The sequence below is a fragment of the Poecilia latipinna genome, unplaced genomic scaffold (genome assembly GCF_001443285.1).
Source record: "Poecilia latipinna isolate Pla-1442-1.1 unplaced genomic scaffold, P_latipinna-1.0 Scaffold647, whole genome shotgun sequence".
In the NCBI taxonomy this organism is placed as follows: domain Eukaryota; kingdom Metazoa; phylum Chordata; class Actinopteri; order Cyprinodontiformes; family Poeciliidae; genus Poecilia; species Poecilia latipinna.
The window spans coordinates 218,873-239,358 of record NW_015113263.1 but is presented as its reverse complement, the minus strand read 5'-3'; the positions used below and the strand labels follow the sequence as shown (position 1 = coordinate 239,358).

General features: G+C 39.7%; 2 protein-coding genes and 2 long non-coding RNA genes across 5 annotated transcripts in view; 3 read left to right on the top strand and 1 right to left on the bottom strand.

Moving 5' to 3' along the window:
* Positions 1 to 3,245: 3,245 nt before the first annotated feature.
* LOC106954353 (uncharacterized) lies at positions 3,246 to 4,919 on the top strand. The gene is made up of 2 exons (XR_001426343.1): positions 3,246 to 3,344; positions 4,421 to 4,919. It is a non-coding gene; the product is annotated as an uncharacterized LOC106954353 (long non-coding RNA).
* Positions 4,920 to 5,947: 1,028 nt separating this feature from the next.
* dph5 (diphthamide biosynthesis 5) lies at positions 5,948 to 13,641 on the top strand. Its single transcript, XM_015043762.1, has 7 exons — positions 5,948 to 6,207; positions 7,703 to 7,827; positions 8,209 to 8,317; positions 10,124 to 10,244; positions 12,148 to 12,187; positions 12,460 to 12,566; positions 13,250 to 13,641. The coding sequence occupies exons 1-7, from the start codon at positions 6,073 to 6,075 to the stop codon at positions 13,480 to 13,482; spliced, it is 870 nt and encodes a 289-aa protein (XP_014899248.1). The 5' UTR covers positions 5,948 to 6,072; the 3' UTR covers positions 13,483 to 13,641.
* A 423-nt stretch (positions 13,642 to 14,064) lies between these two features.
* Positions 14,065 to 20,486, bottom strand: part of slc30a7 (solute carrier family 30 member 7) — a 16,467-nt gene continuing 10,045 nt past the window's right edge. For both annotated transcript variants that reach the window (XM_015043759.1, XM_015043760.1), the window contains 4 exons: positions 19,566 to 19,701; positions 16,202 to 16,292; positions 15,943 to 16,092; positions 14,065 to 14,527 (listed from right to left, as the gene is read on the bottom strand). In XM_015043759.1, the coding sequence (XP_014899245.1) occupies positions 14,480 to 14,527; positions 15,943 to 16,092; positions 16,202 to 16,292; positions 19,566 to 19,701 (425 nt within the window). In that variant the 3' untranslated portion in view covers positions 14,065 to 14,479. The remainder of the gene's footprint in view (positions 14,528 to 15,942; positions 16,093 to 16,201; positions 16,293 to 19,565; positions 19,702 to 20,486) is intronic.
* Positions 19,653 to 20,486, top strand: part of LOC106954342 (uncharacterized) — a 14,410-nt gene continuing 13,576 nt past the window's right edge. Inside the window, exon 1 of the long non-coding RNA XR_001426341.1 lies at positions 19,653 to 19,733. This is a non-coding gene — a long non-coding RNA (uncharacterized LOC106954342). The remainder of the gene's footprint in view (positions 19,734 to 20,486) is intronic.

The following is a 20,486-nucleotide window of genomic DNA, read 5'->3' as shown; positions in this document are numbered from 1 at the left end:
ATATATATATATATTTATATATATATACTGAAGAGACAGAAGCACCAGACTGAAGACTTTTGACGTCCAGTTTTTGGTAAAGAGAGAAAAAAATCCTGCTAAATTATGAAAATCGAAATTATTGAGCTGGTTTGAATTTATCATGCCATTAATTGGTTTATTGCTTATTGCGACAGGCCTAGTCATGTCTTCACGTCTTACTGTTGCCAACTCAGCAACTTTCTTGCGATATTTAGCAACATTTCAGACAAAGAAATGCTGGAATCAGACGGTCAGGATTTTTAAAGTGTAATCTGCTATCGTCCAGAAACCTGCAATCGGTGCAGCCCTACTTAAATAGAAGAAGCACCAAAGCTCATTGATTCTTTCCACTGAGTTAAATCTGTTTTTAACTTTCAGGCTTTCTATCAGCAGCACTGTTAGTTCCTGTCCTGGCTTCATTTGTGCTTCGACACGGCTGTGGGACAGATCAGGACCGCTGCGTTCTGAAACAAGACGCCCAATCTGGTCGTCCCGGTCCAGAGGGTTACCGGGTGGTGTGTAGGCTGTGGGGGGGCGAGGCCTCTGCAGCACCCCGGGGTCCTTTTAGCATTCAGCCCAGCGCTCATTAGACATGCAAAGCTGCAGGGTTTGAGCTGCGGGGCTGAAAGAGTTGCCTTTGTCCTGTAATTGGAGATGGTTCTGTGGGAGCTACAAAGAGCGCTGGGCCTCCTCATCCTCTCCACTCCTCTCTGATTCATCCCGTCCTTCCTCCTCACACAGTTTGGTAACTTGTTGCATAAAGATTCAGCTTCCAGGAAGTGATCCAGTTAAAATTTCCAGCTTGAGAAACAGCAAAGCTAAAAAAAAAGAGGATCTAATCCAGTTACCTGGAGTGGCTTTATCATTTTTTACCATTCAACAACATGAAATCACCCCACGAAAGCAAAAACAACACATTTTCCTAGAAGATTCAAACTAAATTCAATCATTTCAAAGTGAACAAACCTTCGTTAGGTTGTAAAATGAACTTCATTTCAGAAACACTAAACTAACCAACTTGTGGAGCCACATGTAGTCTTAGTCTCACTTTACCGCATCACTTCGTTTCCACTTCAGTCTTTTTGCTTCAGGACTGCTAGAAGGTCTTGACGCTGCGACTGAGCATTACGGCCATAGTAGGAAGAAAAACAAGGAGGAGCACATTTCTGTAGAAAAATTCTGAAACTTTGAGACCAATTTCAAAAATTTGCTAAAAAACTTAGAAATTAACTAAGAAATTTAGTAGAAAAAAAAACTAAGGAATTTCCATTTTTGATGTAAGGTTTTATTTTACCCTGGTTAAAGATCTGCTAACCTGCTGTAAAACACCTTTTGATTATATACATTTCCAAAATCTTCAGAGAAAGTTTTACTGCAAGACCCTCAGTCCAACTGAAGATTACGTGTAATTTCAAAGATAAATGTAGTTTTTTATTCTGTGAAAGTTTCTGTGGCTTTAGGTGTCCTCCACTAAAAAAGCAGAGTCCTGTCATCATCTTTGGCTTTGCTCCTCTGACGTGGTTCTGTCCACGTAGCTGCGCTTCTATTTCTGTCAGTAGGAACAGCTGATCCGTGAACAGCCTCTGTGTGAAATCCCCTCTGATGGCGAGCGACGCCGTTGAGCACCAAACGTGTCGCGGAGCGAGCCGTCGGCCTCAGGGTCGTAATTAAAGCTGCAGGAACGCCCTGGGAGATAAAACAAGCGTCCACATCCTGTCTCATTAAACCCAGGGGGTTGCAGAAGGCTCAACCTCCACAGTGACCTCAGAGAGGCGCGTCACAGGTCTGCCGAAAAACCCCGACGAAGCCGGGAAGTTCAGAGTCCAATTATTACGTCTAATTGGCTTCATGTGTTTAGACAGATTTCAGTTTGATTTAAACTGGATTTGTTTGTCATAATTACTCTATTTACCATAACTATGCTACTTTAGATATCATCCATCCATGATGCTTCATCCCTGATTCCTCCAAGCTGAGATAATTGTATGAAACCTGCAGAAACCATGAACCAAATGTTGTTTGGCTTCAGTTGTGTCCTGTGTTGTCGTGTTTCTATGAGCTGTTGATAATCTCAAATCAGAGATTACAGTTTATTCTGCTCTCTAAAGTGGAAATATGCAAATCCCTTCCAACGTTTCTTTGAGGATTTTTGTTTTTAATCACTTTCAAGATTTTCTCATAGATCTGCAGCCAAACTGGGGATCCACTGGACCAGCAACAATCATCTGTTTGTTCAAAATAACAGGATGTTTCCCTTCAACAATCTGTTTGTAGAGTGTTGAAATTCAGGAGCAAATGGTTTATAACAGCTTAAATTAAGCTGAAACAGAAACAATGACACATTTAAGGCTCAGACAGTCGGATAAGGAATAAAAATCTGATATAAATATGAGATTTTGTTTCTTTTATTTGTTTTCATACTAACAGTTAAATTGTAAGTTTACAACCTTTAGAAAGTCATTTTGGCTAAATAAGCTTCATTGGAAGCTGCAAATGTTACAAGAAAAGATGCAAATGTTACTTTTTTCACTGTATTTACCAAAATATATCTATAATTAAAGAAATGTCATTTTATTTTATTTTTTACATTTTCAGATAAAAATAAACTTTAAACTTTTGAATAAAGGGGGATACATACATTTTGTTCTGTAGGATGGTTTATATTTGTGGAAAATTATGCTAAAAAAGCAAATTTTCAAATTTAGGACAAAAACTAGATGTAAATAACCTTTAGTATCAATGTTTTACCAATCGAATAAAAAACAATTAAAACTTGCATGCATTATTACAGTTGTATTTAAAGTATTAGCTGGGCCATTGTGGAAACTCCAGGGATCCACTTGTGTCCCAGGAGCCGCAGGTTGCAAACAGAAACCCATAAAACTTTAGGACAGTTTGTACCAACAGAAGCTGAACTTGAGGTTCATCAGACATTTGGTCTCTGCTGCAGCTGATCTGAGGTCAGATCTAAACCCAAACAGTAAACAGGTTTAATCCTGGTTATCAGTTTTAATCCTGTTTCTGTCTGAGGCCAGACCTCACATCACCTCTATGACACTCACCAGGCAGGAGTGTCAGAGTTTCAACTTTGAACCTCCATCAGTTCAATGCTGTTTGCAGAGTTTTCCTCAACCAGTTTCTACCAGGCCACGTTCAGGCATTGATGCTAAAGCACTTTTTTTTTGTTGCTAAAATCTGATTTTTATTATTTTTATTTTAGTTTTACGCGACCGTACGTGCTACGAGCATTCTGTTTACGTCCCCGAAGAAACCCGCATGCGCAGAAGAAAGACGCTGACGTCACACCTTCACGCTCTGTTTACGTAAGTAATAATGGCCGCCGCTGTTTACAGATTAATTTTGAAGTTTATTCAGCAATGGGAGCCGACAGTATTGTCAGAAAATCACAACAGGACAATGAAGCTAATAAAAGAAGCAAAAATAATAGCAAGGAGCTTTTTGTGGAGCATTTTGTAGAGAAGTCTGTTTGGATGTGGAGTCTGGACCGGGAATGATGGCCAGATTTACTGACATTCGGTCCAGGCTGTAGAACTGCCCCTTTGTTTGGTCCAATTCTTTCTGGAAGAAGCCCAAATATCGAACAGCATCATGTGAAAGATGAACTTTAGCTTCTTTTGACCAGAAAAGGTTGAAGAGGCCAAAGGGCCTCAGCTGCTCCCGCAGCGAAGCGACCCCAGGAGGTCGGGGGAAGGCCAACAAATGAGAGGAGATAATCAATTAAACCAATAAGAGCTAAATAATAAATCACAGAGTTTGGATTTACTTAATTTATCAGAAATAAGATTATAAAAGAGGCTTAAACTTGATGTGCAAACGTTTTAGTTAGTTATGGAAATATTCAGGGAAAATTTTAGAATATTCACTGTAAAAAAACAACAACCAACTAAACAACTAAGCACTGGTAGCTGTTTTCCAGAATGCCACCGTAAAACGATAAGTGAAAATGATTTTGATTTTATGATTAAAATCCACAAACTAAAATAAAAATGTGTTTTTATATATTTTACAATGTAAAAGTGACTGTAAAAGAAAATGTTTTCACTTCTTCAAAATCTTTTTCCCAAAACAAACAAAACAACCTATAAAATTAATGTACAAATGTAAAATGTACAAATTACTGCAACTTCACAGTAAATGAACACTTTTGAATTGTTTTATAGTTTACTGATTTGTCCTGTCACAATTTTACAGTTTATCACCGTTAAATATATGGATTTTTGTTGCTGTTGTTCTTTTGGGTTTTCCTACACATCATATCTTTATAATGTTTCAGCAGACAGGAAAAGATTCCATTTTTGACCTCTTAAATCCAGACTTTCATGGATTTCTTATGATTGTTATTTAGAAAATGTTTTTTTTTTGTTTTTTTTAAACACAGATATTGATGGTTTTGAATGATTCTGAACTGATCCGGTTCATCTGAGACCCAGAATGGATCCAATCCCACAACGGGACCCAGAACTGAAGAGAGAAACAGTTAACAGAACTGGAGCGTCGATTCTCTGGATGACTGGAGCCAAACAAACCCTGAAAGTCTGCAACAAAAGGCCGCAATCCTCCTCCACCATCCCGGTCATTCACTGGTTCCCAGTTAGACGGGGCGGCGGGACGGGGGCGGAGTCACGTGGTCCGGAGGCTTGTTTACCGCAACAAGGGGCGACCGAGAGAGAGAGGCAGCTTTTCCCACCGACTCATTCAGAACCACTTTCACACGCCGTGCTGCCGACAACCGTCGCCATGGAGACGAAGGGATGACCAAGAGCAGCAGGAGAGAGAGTTCATTACATTTATACCCATGTGACCTGAAACAGGAGGATGAGTAAAAAAAAGTTCATAAATCATTCATTTAAACTCAATAAACATTCATTTCAATTGCAGATACAGCAGAACAAATTAATGTAATTATTTTTAACAATTTCTTTTGTTTAAGTGACTTAAAACTGAAAATAGTAAAGAAAATTGTTCGTTTTTGTTACATTTATCTTCATGTTTTTGGTAAAAATATAAATAAGCAAATAAATAAACAACCATCAGAGGTGATTGTAGAGTTCCCAAAAATTGTAAGAGAAGCATTACTTCAACATAGTTTTACTCAAGTAAAAATAAAAAGTAGCCATCAAAGAAACACTCAAGTAAGAGTCAGAAAGTATTTGGTAANATTTCTACTAAGTATAGTAACTTATAAAAACTTAAATTATGTAATATTTAAAAATTACTCCATCACATGGACCAAAGCATAAAGCTTGTGGAGGCCCCCGGGCCACACGTTAGCCACCCTTCAGGTAAGGTGAGTTTTCTCAAGAAAAAGTTCCCTTTCAAAAAACCAACAACTTTCTCCACATACCTGTTAAAATAATCACAGTATTAGTGAATAAGTTGAAAATCCATTTTATACACTGGAATGTATATTTCTTAATATCTAAGTTTATATTTCTGATTTATCATATTTTGGACTTACATTTAGATTTTTTGTGTATTGATGGATAATAATTAAATGTCAACATTTTAACTTGACTGTAGTTAAAAGTATAGTTAACCACAGTAAAAAATATGTTAATTGGACAATATATTACAATTGCAGCTTCCACCATGAAGTCTTTAGATCGGCTCTCATACATTTTATTATAAATTCATGACTGACAGATTTTCTATTGAAAACCATTCAGATTTAATACACAAACAGCACTAACAATGTTTAAAAAGATGACATGCTAAACAATTTCTCTATTTATTGTCAGCCGATGTAAAGATAAGATATAGTTCTAACAAACTTGTCAAAACTATTTTTATTCGCTCTAAATTCAGCAGTCAGGGAATAATATTTTTAAATACTCGGTTTTGCTAATGGAGTTCGGCGCAGTGTGAGCCAGTTAGGCCGTATTGCGACTGTAGCTGTCGTGACTGTAAACATTTAACAGCATGCCGTATTGAGGGCTAGTTCGGTGAGATTACACGTGAATGTGTCAGGACGTGAATATCTAGCTATTGTGGATTCGTGTGGTGAAAAGTTTCCGAATCGAGGCCGGCGGGATGCTGTACCTGATCGGCTTGGGACTCGGAGACGCCACCGACATCACGGTGAAGGGTCTGCGGGCGGTGAAGAGCTGCTCCCGGGTCTACCTGGAGGCCTACACCTCCATCCTGACTGTGGGGAAAGAGGCGCTGGTGAGTTCGGACTGAAACCGACCAGAACCCAGAAGGACGGGAATGCAGTGAAAATAATACAGATCCGTGCAAACTTATTCATGTTGCAACCAGAAAGATGGGAAAGATTTTTGAGTAGGTTTCGTGTCGTGAAATGTATAGTAAATGATGAATGCTTTTCTAATATTTTTGTTTTATATAAATATCTTAAAAGTGTGGCGGACATTTATATTTAACAGTTACAGCTACAAGTGTCTCCTCTTTCAAATTTTAGCTAAACTGCGATTTTAGCTCCTTTCTCTTGGAGGGAGAGAGTCTGTGGTGAACAAAACTGTTGATATCCTGGCTCAAATGATCAATTGAATTTAGATCCTGACTTTGACTAAGCCGTTCTAACAACATATCTCTGGCTGTGTGCTTTGGGTAGGTTTTCTGCTGGAAGGTAAACCTTTACTGAGTCCTTTGCAGTTTGTTATGACACACATATGACTAAGCCTTTCACATTGATTATTAATATTTATTAAGGGGATTTTTGTTTATAGAAACCCTTTCATTTATGTTTCAGTTGTTTGTGTTTTTTATTTCTGTTTTATTGTTTTGTAGTTTTTTTAGCAGCTAGCATTGTTAGAGTTACTTCAGCAGAAAGCTAGCTGTGTTCATAATTTTAGCACATTTCTTGTTTTGTTGGTCCTTACTTTAGCATTTAGCTACATCAGTACTGAGTTTAGTATTTTTTTACCTCCTAGGTGATGGGTTAGCAGCTAATAGATTTAGCAATTTGTTTTGTTGATACTTACTTTAGGATTTAGCTACTTCAGAATTGAGGTTAGTATTGTTTTGGTAATAAATTAGCAGCCAACAGCTTTAGCAATTAGTTATTTTAGAAGTTTCTTTGGCAGCTAGCATTGTTAGCAGTTACTTCAGTAAAATGCTAGTTGTGTTTGGGTTGCTTTCTTTGTTAGTACTTGTCTTAGCATTTAGCTGCTTCAGAATTGCGTTTGTAGTGTTTTAGCTTCTTTATGATATGTTAGCAGCTAACATTTGGCTTTAATATTGTTTCTTTAACAGTTAGCATTATTGGCAGTAAGAGCAGAAGATTTGTTTTGTGTTTTAGCCTTGTATTACCAATGTTTTTGCTGCTTTAGCTGGGTTCTAAACACAATGGTAGCTTTAGCAGATTGCATTATTAGCAGTTACTTTAGTACCACTAATTAACTTAGTAGCAAGACTAGAAGATCTGCTTTATATGCAAATACGTTTAGCCTCACATTACCACATTTTTGCTGCTTTAGCTGGGTCTGAATACCTTAGCAGCTTTTTGTCAGCAGCATTAACAACAATATCTTCTTTACAACTTGTGGCTGATTTAATTGCTTTTGCTGTGTCTTTATCGTTTTGTAGTTTGTTTTAGTAATTTATCAGTATTTGTTTTATTTAAACACACTCTCCATGTGTAGTTCAGGAGCATCAGATGACCAGACACCAGTAAACGCCCCATCTGTGTGTTTCCCCCCAGGAGGAGTATTATGGGAAGCAGCTGATCCTGGCGGACCGGGATCTGGTCGAGCAGGGAGCCGACGAGATCCTGAAGGACGCAGATGTGACCGACGTGGCCTTCCTGGTGGTGGGCGACCCGTTCGGGTGAGCGGCGTCACCGACCCGAGGTCCGCTGCGTCAGCACGCCGAGCCGCGGCAGAACCGCAGGGTTGATGTCACAGCTGCTCCAGCCCGTTGTTTCTGAGCTTTTCTCCCAAAAACCACCAGATTCCTCAGAGTTAATAACAGAGCAGAGCAGTTTGGCTCAGAAACCCCGTTTGGTTTGAGAAATTACATGAAAAGTTTCTGATGTTTCTTTTGAAGGGATTCCTCCGGTGTGTGACCTCAGCATCTGAGCATCACTCTGTAATTCTGCTCCTCTGGGCTTTTCAGGAGAAAAACTAAACATTTTATGCTTCTGACCTTTCAGAACTTGTCCCTTTTTGTGAGCTGAGCTGAATTTCTAAATCTTGTTTTCTCCTGCAGAGCCACGACTCACAGCGACCTCGTCCTCAGAGCGGTGAATGCTGGGATACCGTACAGGGTCATCCATAATGCCTCCATCATGAACGCAGTGGGCTGCTGCGGCCTGCAGGTGACTTTACTCCTCCCACCAACCAGCCTGCAAGTCAATACTCTGGGAAAAAACCCACGATCAGACAGAAATGAGGGTTTGTTTCAGGATAAGTTCCAACAAATACGACTTTTTCAATCCTTTAACAGGTGGCATTATATCAATCAATCAAGTTTATTCATACATCACATTTCAGCAGCAAGGCGATTCAAGGTGCTTTACTTAAAATTACACAATTTATGTTTTGTAATTTTAATCTACATATAGTGTAATTAAAAAAGAGGGTTTTTTTGCTAAAAAAAAAAAAACCCTCAAATTTTGGGCTTAATTTCAGGAATTTTCTACAAAAAGTCAAACATTTGTTAGAAAAAAAATATGGAAATTTCCAAGTCAAAAATTAGCTTGAAAAAAACTAAACATTTGAGCATAATCTCAAATTTTCTACAAAAACAAAAACATTTGTTATAAAAAAAAACACTAATTTGGGTTTAATTTCAGACATTTTCTAGAAAAAAAGTTTCAAAAGTTCAAAATTTTTGACTTGAACTTCAGAAATTTCTAGAAATGAGTTTTATTCCAGCTAAATTTTTCTAGCTTAATGTTTTTTTTAAGTCAGCATATTATGAAAGATTTAGGCCTGCATGTGGAAAGATGGTCAGCTTTCAAAAACAGGAGAAAACACAGCTTATCAATTAATAATTAGTCGATCGATGAGACCAATCAACTTCAGATTAAGTCACTAATCAATAACTTGCATCACCAGCGTTGCTGCTGTTGGCTGGTTTTTCTTTTTATCGGCTTCCTTCTCCTCGTTAGGATTTTGTTGCGATGCCATCGGCTCCTGTTGCTGAATAAACTTTAAATTGATCCATAAACGGCGGCGGCCATCGTTACTTCCTCAAACAGAGCTGCTGTGTGACATCATCGTTCTTCGGGTCGCTGTGGGGTCGTAAGCCGTTCTAACAGAAGCCTCATTGATTAGTAACAAGAACATGAAAACAATCAGATTTCAGGAACATTTGCGTTTGGCACCAGGAGCTGCTGGCTGGACGTTTCCTCCTCCGGGGCCAAAACATCCCATCTGCTCCTGATGAAACTCATTAAACTGTGTTAGCGTTTCGCCACTGAAAGCATCAAATTAATGTGACCTCATCAATAACTGAGCTGTCAAGGCGACCAATCAGAGAGCAGGACCCAGCTGTCACAGCACACACACCAACACACACTCTCCCAGATTTAACGCTGACACAGCGTCTCCGCTGGGATAGTTAATATGCTAATGAGGGACAGGATATGCTAATGAGGCGCTTCAGTCAGCCCCTGTTGTCGGAGGGGGGAAACCCCTCCAGGTTCTGGACAATTATAAAACTAACAACATATTTAAATGATGGATATAATCTCCTTCATTTTTGTGTTTATTAATCTATTTATTGGCCTTTCAAACTGATGTGAAATTGATTTTTCTTCCACGGTTTAAGTCAAACCACGGCTCTCCGCTCCAGGAGCCAAAACACAACACTCAGTTTCAATCATTGAAATGTTTGTTTTTACACAATTGTTGAGTATTCATTACCCAATCGATGTACACATAATCAAATAGTTAGAAATCTGAATCTAAAAATGAACCAAAGTATGAAAAAATTAAAACTAGTAAAAACTAAATGCTACTTAACTGATAAAAACCAGCAAACACTAAAAACCGATGAAAACTAAATGAACCAGACAAACAATAAATTAAATAAAAATAAATGACATAAAACTATGCTATAATGATAGGTAGTAAGAGAACGATAGCAGCTGACCTCTGACCTTTCTGGGTTTTTCCAGCTGTATAACTTCGGGGAGACGGTGTCGGTGGTGTTCTGGACGGAAACGTGGAAACCCGAAAGTTTCTACGACAAAATCTGTAAAAACAGAGCAGCTGGACTGCACACACTCTGCCTGCTGGGTGAGACACACACACACACGCACGCACATGCGCACACAGACACACACGCAGACACAAATTAGAAAAATAACAACAAAATTAGATTAGAAAGCTAAAAGTTAATGAACCATACCAAAAATAATCCCCTATTTGAGCGGAGAGCGACTCCTAACCCCCCAGGTGTCGCCATCCGTCACTTGGGGCCCCTGAGGCCCCTAAACCAACAGTCTGCATGGAGGTGAAGGGCCTGCTGGTGTCTCTCTGCTGTTAATATTCATTAGAGGAAATAAAAGAATAAGCCAATAAAGAGTGAAGACGCTCATCCATCATCTCCACAGAAAGCCGGTTGTTTTATTGCAGGGGGTTAATGGACGTCTAATCCATTATATGGTTACATCAGGAGATACATACTGTGCAAAAGTCTTCAACCAATTTTTATTTCTGTGCATTTTCCTTCCTGGCAGGGAGAGTTGCTTCTAATAAAGAGATTTGAGAGTTCTCCAAATTTAGCTAATTTAAGGTGATTTAAATAACTAAAATAGAGCAGACCTGGTAGAAAATAGTTACTGAAGTAACTTTTTGGAAAAATGTACTTTTAGGGTATTTCTACTATGTTGTACTATTGAGGAACATTTCTGGACTCTCTACCCATGTGAGCAACTTCACTGAATTAAGAACAAACATGTTTTACGCAGAAATTCACCAGACACACACCTGCAGTTTTTGTTAAAGTTTCATAAATTTGAACATTTATTTGGATAAACTTTTCTTTTGCCTGATTTTGCTACTTTGTCGTTACGTTATTCATATGAATCAAAAACACTAAAATTCCCATTTTATACTTTTATATTTTGATCAGTCTGATGATGTAATTTTTAAATATTAAACGATTGATACTTTGATCAGTTACTCAGAACTTGAGCAACTGAAATATGTTAAAGTAGTGTCACTGTTAGTTTAGTACAATCTTTGGCTGCTCTACCCACCTCTGGATTAACATAAAATAAAGTTACTTTAGCTAACTTAGCTCACATTAGCCTAGCTTGTATGCAATATGATTAAGTTAGCTAACCTAAGATAAGGTTTGCTACGGTCAGTTTGTGCATGCTAAATGCAGGTAAATGGATAAACTAAGCTAACCTGGTTTTATGCTAAGCTAAAGTTAGCCAAAACAAGTTTATTTATTCATGAGACTGTCATAGAAAAACAGAGTGTCTTCAGTCAGAGGCTTGCTGTAATACAAACAGCTGCAGGACATTTTTCCAGTCCACTGTGATCACTGTCTACAATGACTCTTTAATTAAAGGAGCTACAACAACATCTCTGGATCAAGAAAGCATTTTTGTATTGAAATTGAATGATGCTAATAAGCTAACTAAGCTAATGTTATCAATGTTTAGGTAAGTTAAATTAACATAACCTCTAATTTGACTAACCTGTTTTAGTGTAATAAGCTACCAGTTTGTATAACGTTAGCTAAGGTAAGAGTAGGTAAGCTAATTGAATATATGCTAAGCTAAAGTTGGGTTAGATAAGCTAGCTTAAGATGAGGTTAGCTAAAGGCTAAAGTCTGGCATTATCCACACCGATTTTCAGAAACAATTTACTGTTTAGTAAACATAATTTCTATATTTTCTTCAACATGAATTTGTTCTAAAAATAAAACTGTAATTATGGATGATTAATCATTATTTTAGACATTGTTTTCCAAGTTCTTCGCATTATTTACCAAACATTTTATGACTGACGATGATCTGACTGCAAAAAAGTTTTGAGAAAAATGTTTAAAAATTAATCTGCAAGCAATTAGATAATTTATTAAATACCAACGTAACAACAGATGTTTTCAGTTGTTTTGACTCCAGCAGTAAAAACACAATGGAAGTTAAAGTTTCATCTAAATGTTTCTTGTTCTGTTTATCAGATATTAAAATGAAAGAGCAGAGCATCGAGAACATGATGAGGTAAGGACTGGACCGGACCAGAACCAGGACTGGACCGGACCAGAACCAGGACTGGACCGGACCGAACCAGGACTGGACCGGACCAAACCAAGACTGGACCGGACCGAACCAGGACCGGACCAGAACCAGGACCGGACCGAACCAGGACTGGACCGGACCGAACCAGGACTGGACCGGACTAGAACCAGGACCGGACCAGAACCAGGACCGGACCGGACCAGGACTGGACCTGTTCTCTGGTTTGAAAGCAACACTTTGATTATTGATTTCAGGGGCAAGAAGATCTACGAGCCGCCGCGCTTCATGACTGTCAGTCAGGCTGCAGAACAGCTGATTCAGATCATCGAGAGGAGGAGGAGCGAGGAAGAGGAGGAGCTGGGTGAGTCCAACATGATCTGATCAAAAACCGATCAATCATCTATTGATTGATCCTCCAGAGCAATGATTCAGCCATAATGTACTCATTTTGTGTTTAACAATTATTTTAATTATCGATTAATCGACTGTTCAGACGATTAATCGGATATAAAAGTTGGCATTGCACAGATTTATCACTTAAGCCTTTTTTAACAACATTAAAAACATAAAAGATGCAAATAAATAAAAAGAAAAACATGTTATTGCCTAAAATGTAGTAACAGCAAGTCTTCAGCGAACGCTTAATTTGTAGCAAAGATTTTTTCCCCAGATTTTGAACCAAGTGAAGCTAAAACTGCAGATTTTATAAAGTTTATAAAGTTTTTTTATTTACATGCAAAATGTTTATATTTTTGGCCTGATTGCTGCTCTCAGTAAGTTGCTGTTTTAACAGATGTGTCTTTTTTAGTCTGTATAGTTCGGTTAATGATTGATTACTAAAAGTTACTTATTTGAATAATTGATTAATCACGATTAATCGTTTCAGCCCTGAAGAAAAACTGAACCTCAGTTTTATTTAGAGGTTTATTTTAACAATGAATACAGTTTCATTTTCAATCAAAATGTTGAGAAAAACCGTCTGTCACATGCCTGTTTCTGACGGATCTACTCTGATGTTTTCCTTACTTTCCCGTCCCGGTCCAGGAGTGACGGAGGACACGGTGTGCGTCGGCCTGGCCCGGCTCGGCGCCGACGACCAGGCGGTCCGGGCGGCGACGCTCCGCCAGCTGGCGTCATGCGACCTGGGCGGGCCGCTCCATTCGCTGGTGGTCACCGCCCGGCTCCACCCGCTGGAGGTGGACATGCTGCGCCTGAACGCAGCACCAGACGCGCTGCAGCACCTGCGCATGATCGACAGCTCCACCTACACATCCTGACGCCGGCCGACCCGCTGGGCCGGGAACTTTCACCTGGATGAGGTCGGACCAGAATCCGTCCTCACAGGAGCAACGAACTCGATCATCAGTGAAATGAAAGAAAATCCATTCAATCAAAACAGCTTCACTGCAAAAACAAAATCTTACCAACTATTTTTGTCTAGTTTATTGTATAAATATCTTAGTAAACTTGAAATAAGACAAAACTACAAACTAATTTAAAACAACTAAATTTCTAAATATTGATAAAAAGTTCTAGTTCCACTGGCAGATTTTACTCATGTAAAATGTTTTGCTATTATTTAAATAATCAGTAAAACTTTTTCCATCAATATTAAGGAAGTACTTACTTTTCTTACATTTATTTTAAGTTAATTTTGTCTTTTTTCAGTTAAGATGTTTGCACTAGGGCTGCAACCAACTTATTTTAGTAAACGATTAATCGCGATTAATCGTTTCAGCCCCAGGTTGCACTAGAACCTGGACAAAAGTACTTGGTAAGATTTAGTTTTTGCAATGTTGGTAAACAAACTTTGATGCACCTGTAGTCGTTTTGTAAACGTCAATAAAGATTAAAATCAATAACTGAGCAGAGAAATTGATTTATTACAGTTTAAAAAAATCCCACTAACAGGTCACATGATTTGGTCACATGGTTTGGCACAGTAAAAAAAACGGAAAAAACCCGGTGACACGACACGGAGCCAATCAGCAGACACCAGCTGTGATGCCACCAATAAGTGGGAGGGGCTCAGATTGTCTCTGATGAAGGCACTTACCCAGAATCCTTTGCTACAAACAAAGAGAAGGGCAGGAGGAGCAAGGCGGACAAGTCGCCCACCAAACCCAGTTAATTATTTATAAAACCAGCAACGTGGGTGGGGCGTTTGAGTTCATCAGTTCTTTGTGTCCCCCCGCCCCTCCCTTCTGCAGAGGGGTCAAAGGTCACCCTGCAGCAGATGACTGATTGGTCCCAGGATGGGAGGAGGCGGAGCTTCTACATGGCGGCCGTGTCGATCTGAACGTACAGCTGTCTGACGCCGACCTGCAGAGGAAACCAACGTTAGGAACTGGTTCCACGTTCAGTCTGAACGGAATCGTTCATGTTCAACGTTCTTTTAATGCCAGCTTAATACAGGCTACTTGCTCATTTTAGAAATCAAATCTTGAAGGTTATATTTTGAAAAGTAAAGCAGCTGGCTTACAGACGGCGAGCGGGGTTCTGCCGAGAGGCTAAAAGTAGCAAATACCCTACCTGCAACAGATGAAACCTCACTTTGCCACAGAGATTAGCTTAAGAGTAAACCAGAGATCTGGTCACAATGGCTCTGAACATGGGTACAAATAACAAAGAACCAGCTAATATTTTAAAATACAGAAATTATAACAAATGGAGGTTTGAACCGTTTTATGAATGAAAGACTTTTCAATCCCAGCAGGTTGATTATTATTCAAGCCAATGTAAAAACAAAACTGTCAAAATTTGTTTTTGAGCAACCATTGCTTTTTTTATCATTGTGTTTCAGCTACAGAAAAATGCTGAAGTCCTTTGCTCAGAGTCCAATGAGCTCAAAGCTCAGTTTTTCAGTTACAAATTTAATTTCAACGTGTATTTTTTAACAACCACTGGTTTTCATCCTGCTGTGTTTCAAAGTTCTCCTTACTGTAGTTTTTATCACCTGATCACAGTAAAATAATATTCTAGTATGGTATGCACTTGTGAGATTAATTCAATCATTAAATATGCTGTAATCTGAAGTAACTATCAAAATACATCCACAAAATTTACCAGTTTTAAATTTTTATATATTAATTCTTGACACTAATAATTACTCATTTACGTTCCTTAGATGCTGAGTGTCGCTAAAAAGCTTCAAACCCAAAACTAGAAACAACTTTAGAAATGTTGGTCACATGCCTATTTTAATATATTATATGTAGAAGATATTAGTGAACTTAAATATGTTTTATTACATAATCTAGCTCAGGGTTGAGATTATTTACAGAGTTTATTTGCTAAATTCACAAACTTCTGCTTCTATGATTCACATGTAGTTCACACTCCAACCACTAGATGGTATCAAACTACTTCTAATATCTTTAGAGGCAGATGTGAAAACCAACATTTGGAGCATTCATACACCCCTTAGCTGCATCTTCAATTAAACAGGTGTGCAGCTAATTAGCTTCCCTCGTCCAGAACTTTCAGTTTGAGCTGCAGAGGAGGCAGCTAGCTAACCGAGCTAACAGAGAGGACGCACATAATGCAGCGTACTTAGAGTTTAGCATGAAGGGCTTAATAAACTACATGCAGAGGTTACTTTATTAATGTCTGTTAAAATGTGTAAATTTAAGTGAACTTGTTCAGATTAAACGGATCCGAGTGAACTGAACCGGTTTCTCCTGGTTCCTCCGGGCTGAACTCCAGCCTCTCCAGGTGCTGGACTCGTGTTCAGATACCTGAGTGAAGATGTTGTGCGTCTGGCTGAGGATCCAGCGGGTGTCTGCGTCCGGCGCCACCAGCAGCTTTAACGTCCCGATGTAAACGTCGGTGCACAGCGTCCAGAAGTGAGGCTCCTGTAGGTTGTAGACTCCCTGCAGCTGCTGCACCTGAACGCGTAAAACCAGGAATTAGACACGTCCGTAATCCGGATCTATAGCTGGAATAAGAACTGAACAGGTGGGTTTGAGTGGGCGGGGCTTATCGCCAGGTACGAACCCTCTGGTAGCATTCTGGCAGGGCGTTGTCGAGCGACGGCGGCGTTCTCTGCATCAGGATACCGATGGACTCCTTCAGCAGCGGCACAACACTGAGGGTCAGAGGTCAGGATGGGAATCGATAAGGATTTACCAATTCCATTGTCAATATCACTTATCAATTCTCTGAGTTAGGAAATAAACTCAAATTAAAAAATGGCACCATGTTTGAAACATCCTCTCCGGTCATTTCCCGCCATGAAAGCGATGCTAAAAGAGCGAAATGTGCGGCAGCGGTCTTGGCAGAAGACGCTGCTTCTGCGACGCCATCGTGGATATTTTCTAAATCAAAATGCGGAGCTTATAAAATACGTCATCACGCAAATATGGTTTCACGTTATTGGAACCGATAAACAGAATCGTTAGGATCAACGATTTGAAGAATTGATGATTCCCGTTCTGACTAGTCAGAGGTCAGAGGTCAGATCACATCACAAAAAGGATCGAAACAGAACCTCCAGACTTTCAGCTGGAGTTCGGTCCAACTTTCTCCACATCTGCAGGCGTTTAGCACCGCGGTGACTCTGACTTTCCAGCTGCGGAAACCTGATCTCTGCGGTCGGGTGAAGGCCTCTGGGCTGACCACAGCTCCGCTGTGCCGAGTCCTGAAATATTCGGCTCCGCTCGCTTCCAGCCGTCAGACTGCATCACGGCGGCTCGATTTATCGCCGAAGCTTCGGAGAAACCCAACCGCTGGTCAGGAGATGGAGCATGGCTCCAGGACGGCCATTAACCGCGGGCTGAGCGTTCTTTACATTAGTGGAAACCAGCCTCCATAGCCGCCATCAGGGCTTGGATTGATTTTCATGCTTTCAGGTCTGAGGAATGAGTCTACAGAGCTGAAACTTGAGAGGAAACCCATCAGCATGTGTTTTCATCTGCAGAGATTAGACTGAAGATACAGGCTGTAAACTCTTCTGCTGCTGTTTTAAAACACATCCAACCTGCAGCAGAACAAACAAAGTTTGCTCCTCCATCTTTGCTGAAGTTCTGTAGAAGCTACAATGTTGAGGCGGTTCAATGTTTCCTGCAAACCCGTTTGGGCTTCTTCTTTTCGTCGCCTTCAGAGGTAGAGCTTTGGTTGTTTTTAGGGATCCTCCAGAACGTTTTTTAAAGTGAAACCCTTTATGTGGTTTAAGTCCTGCTCACATCATCTTAGTCTGAGATCAACTGGAGGCAGAGCTTCAAAATCCTGGCTTTCTGAGCCGCCTTTGCTTTAAAAGTGACACATTATGATATTATGGAGCCATAAATTCTATTCTATTCTGTAAATCTGTGGCCTACACAAAACACGTCTACCCAGTTCTGCTTTGAGGATGAGCCGTTTAAGGCGTCTTGTCTCTTAAGTCTAAACGAGCTGCTGGCCACGCCCCCCCAACTCAACGTTTACACTTGCACATGAAAATAGTTGTGCAATTATTCAACTGTACATTGGTGAAAAGCAGAAGTGGAGCCTCCTGCACAACCAGGACGAATGCAGCAAGTGGTTTCTGGATGGTCAACAATAAAACGTGTTTTCCAGCAGCCATTGTACAGTGCATACAGCAGATGCTGTAGTACTGTATGAATGTGACTCAATCGGGAGGTTTTAAAAACGGCTCATTTTCCAGATACAAAAAAAAACTTTAACTTATTGCCAAAAAATGTATTTTTTTAATCACTTTGTTTTTAGAAGCAGTAAAATCCCAAACTGACATACAAACACACACCTGTGTTTGTACCTATTCGCATAACAGGTCCTCTGTAATAGATCCAGTTATGTTTGAAATCAGTCAGCTGTTGAGTTTATGGGATGGATGATTTGCTTATAGCAGTACTTTTAAGAAGGGAGCCACCAGATGGCGCTAAAATTAATAAAAGTTTTAATAAATGTTTAAATTATAATTTTTTATTATGAAGTCAACTCTGTTTTTCAATCAGTATTATAAAATAAAAGCAACAATAACTTATTGGACATGTTGTTCTTTCTGACTGGCTCATCAAACTAGCATGAAACATTTCTGTCAAAAAAATAAAAATGCAAAAACCCTTAAGAACTCGTGGTTAAAATCAGACGGTAAGGCAGCATTTATGCTAAATGAATGAAATAATTACTGAATAAAACTGAGGAAAAAGTTAATGTTTACATATTGTTAGTGTCATGTCTGGGTTTTATCAGAAGTAAGGCTGCAGGGAAACGTTTGGGAACCTTTCGGTTAAAACGCATATAAAGTTTGGATGGAGTTAAAATTCAAACTGAGGAGGAAACCTGAGTTGTTTTGATGTTTGTGCTGCTCAGGTATTTTATAGATTTATTAATTATCTGTCTTCAGAGATTAATTTGATCAATATCTTGTCTTGGTTTGCGAAGCTCTGGTGGCCAATAAAGAGAATCTATCGATCATTTTACACCAGCAGGTGATCAATAAACTGGATCTTTGGGGAGTTTAAGGTCAACAGTTTTTAACATTTGGTTTTAACAGGCAGAAGTTTCAGGTTGTTTATTGATCATTGGAGTCATTAGAGGTTAAAACTAGAAGATCCACAGATTATTTAACTGACCACAAAAATCAGCGTTTATATGAGATAGAAAAATGATTCCATTCATTTTTGAGTCATTGTTCATGGATAAATGCAAAATTTTACAATAAATTTTAGATTTACTCAGAGAGATCAGGTGAAAATATGGAAAAACTGAACAGAAGGAAGAACAACTGGACAGAATAATCGGGGGACGGATCAGCGAGCCGGACTAATGATGGATGGACAGAAACACTGTTTTGTGAATCTTTTCTTCAGTGAGTGAAACTTTATAAATGTGGATGTTTAACCCGTTTCCCAACCCTGGTCCTCCAGGCTCACTGTCCTACATGTTTTAGGTTTCCCTGATTTAATGTGCCTGATTCGACTGATTGCATTTCAACAATCAGTCATCGATTGAAATCAGCTGGGCTGAAGGAAGGAAATACCTAAAACATGCAGTGAGCCTTGAGGACCAGGGTTGGGAAACTCTGCTGTAGAAACTGGAGCTTCAGAAATCATGTTTTCATTCTCCAGCTTTCAGATGATCAACATCTGGAAGTCCACAGTCCAGAGTGAAGGAGCCCCGAGGGCCGGCCTGCGGTTCCTCAGGTTCCCTCTGAGGCTCCAGGAATTTCAGCTCAACATTTAAAACAAACCAAAGCAGCAGCTTCCCCTCTGAACAGGAAGTGACCTCGCTCCATTGTTCCCCTTCACCTGATCACAACCAGACTCTGGCAGCTCAGAGAGCTGACTGGTTCCCTGCTGAGGCTCCGCCCACCTGTCAGCTCAGCTGCAGGAAGAGGAGGGGCTTCCGGGAAGCTCACCTGACGCCGATGAGGAGGGCGATCAGCATGGAGCAGATGGGGTCGGCGATCATCAGGTCGTACTTCTGCATCAGGAGGGCGGAGATGATGACGCCGATGCTGCCCAGAGTGTCGGCGATGATGTGGAGGAGGACGCCTGCAAACAAACCATCATCCACTCAAACGCAGGTTTTACACTCAATTTAAATAACCATTATTATAACGACATTGAACAAATGTCAACTACTTTAGTAATCGATTAATCATTACCTGGAGAATAGAGACTCTAAAAAAGACCACATTTTTGAAGGAACAACATATTTAAAGCAGTAATTAGACCAAAATCGTGCGATAAATATATAAATACATTTTGCATTCAACAAATATATCCCACCCAGATTTCCTCTAGAGGGAGTTTTAGCTCTATTCATCGATAAAAACAGGAAATCTGAGCAGCTTCTCAGTTTAAACCAACAAACCATCTTTGTTCTGCTTGTCAAGAAGATACTTTAAAATAAATCCAGGTCAAACATGAACTGCTGCAGTTCCAGCCAGCTGTGAAGGCAGCAACTACATCAATGTGGTGTGACAGCGCCCCCTGGTGGCAAAATCAAGCAATTTGAAATCAAATAGCCTCTTAAATACATGAAGGTTTTTTCTCAAACTTTGGTCTGCTTGCAAGCGGAGTGAAACCGCATTATGTCCCAGGACACCGTCTCTGGTTCTGATCGCGGATTTCTATACAGACTGAAAACTAAACGACGTTTCCAGATGAAACGACGAAGAAAATCCTCAAAAACGGAGGATTCTCTGGATGTTTCCTCCAGTCATTCCTACAGCAGGGGGTCGGCCAGTTAAACAAACCGGATTCCAAAACAGTTGGCACACCAAACAAATTGTGAATAAAAACTGAATGCAATGATGTGGAGATGGCAAATGTCA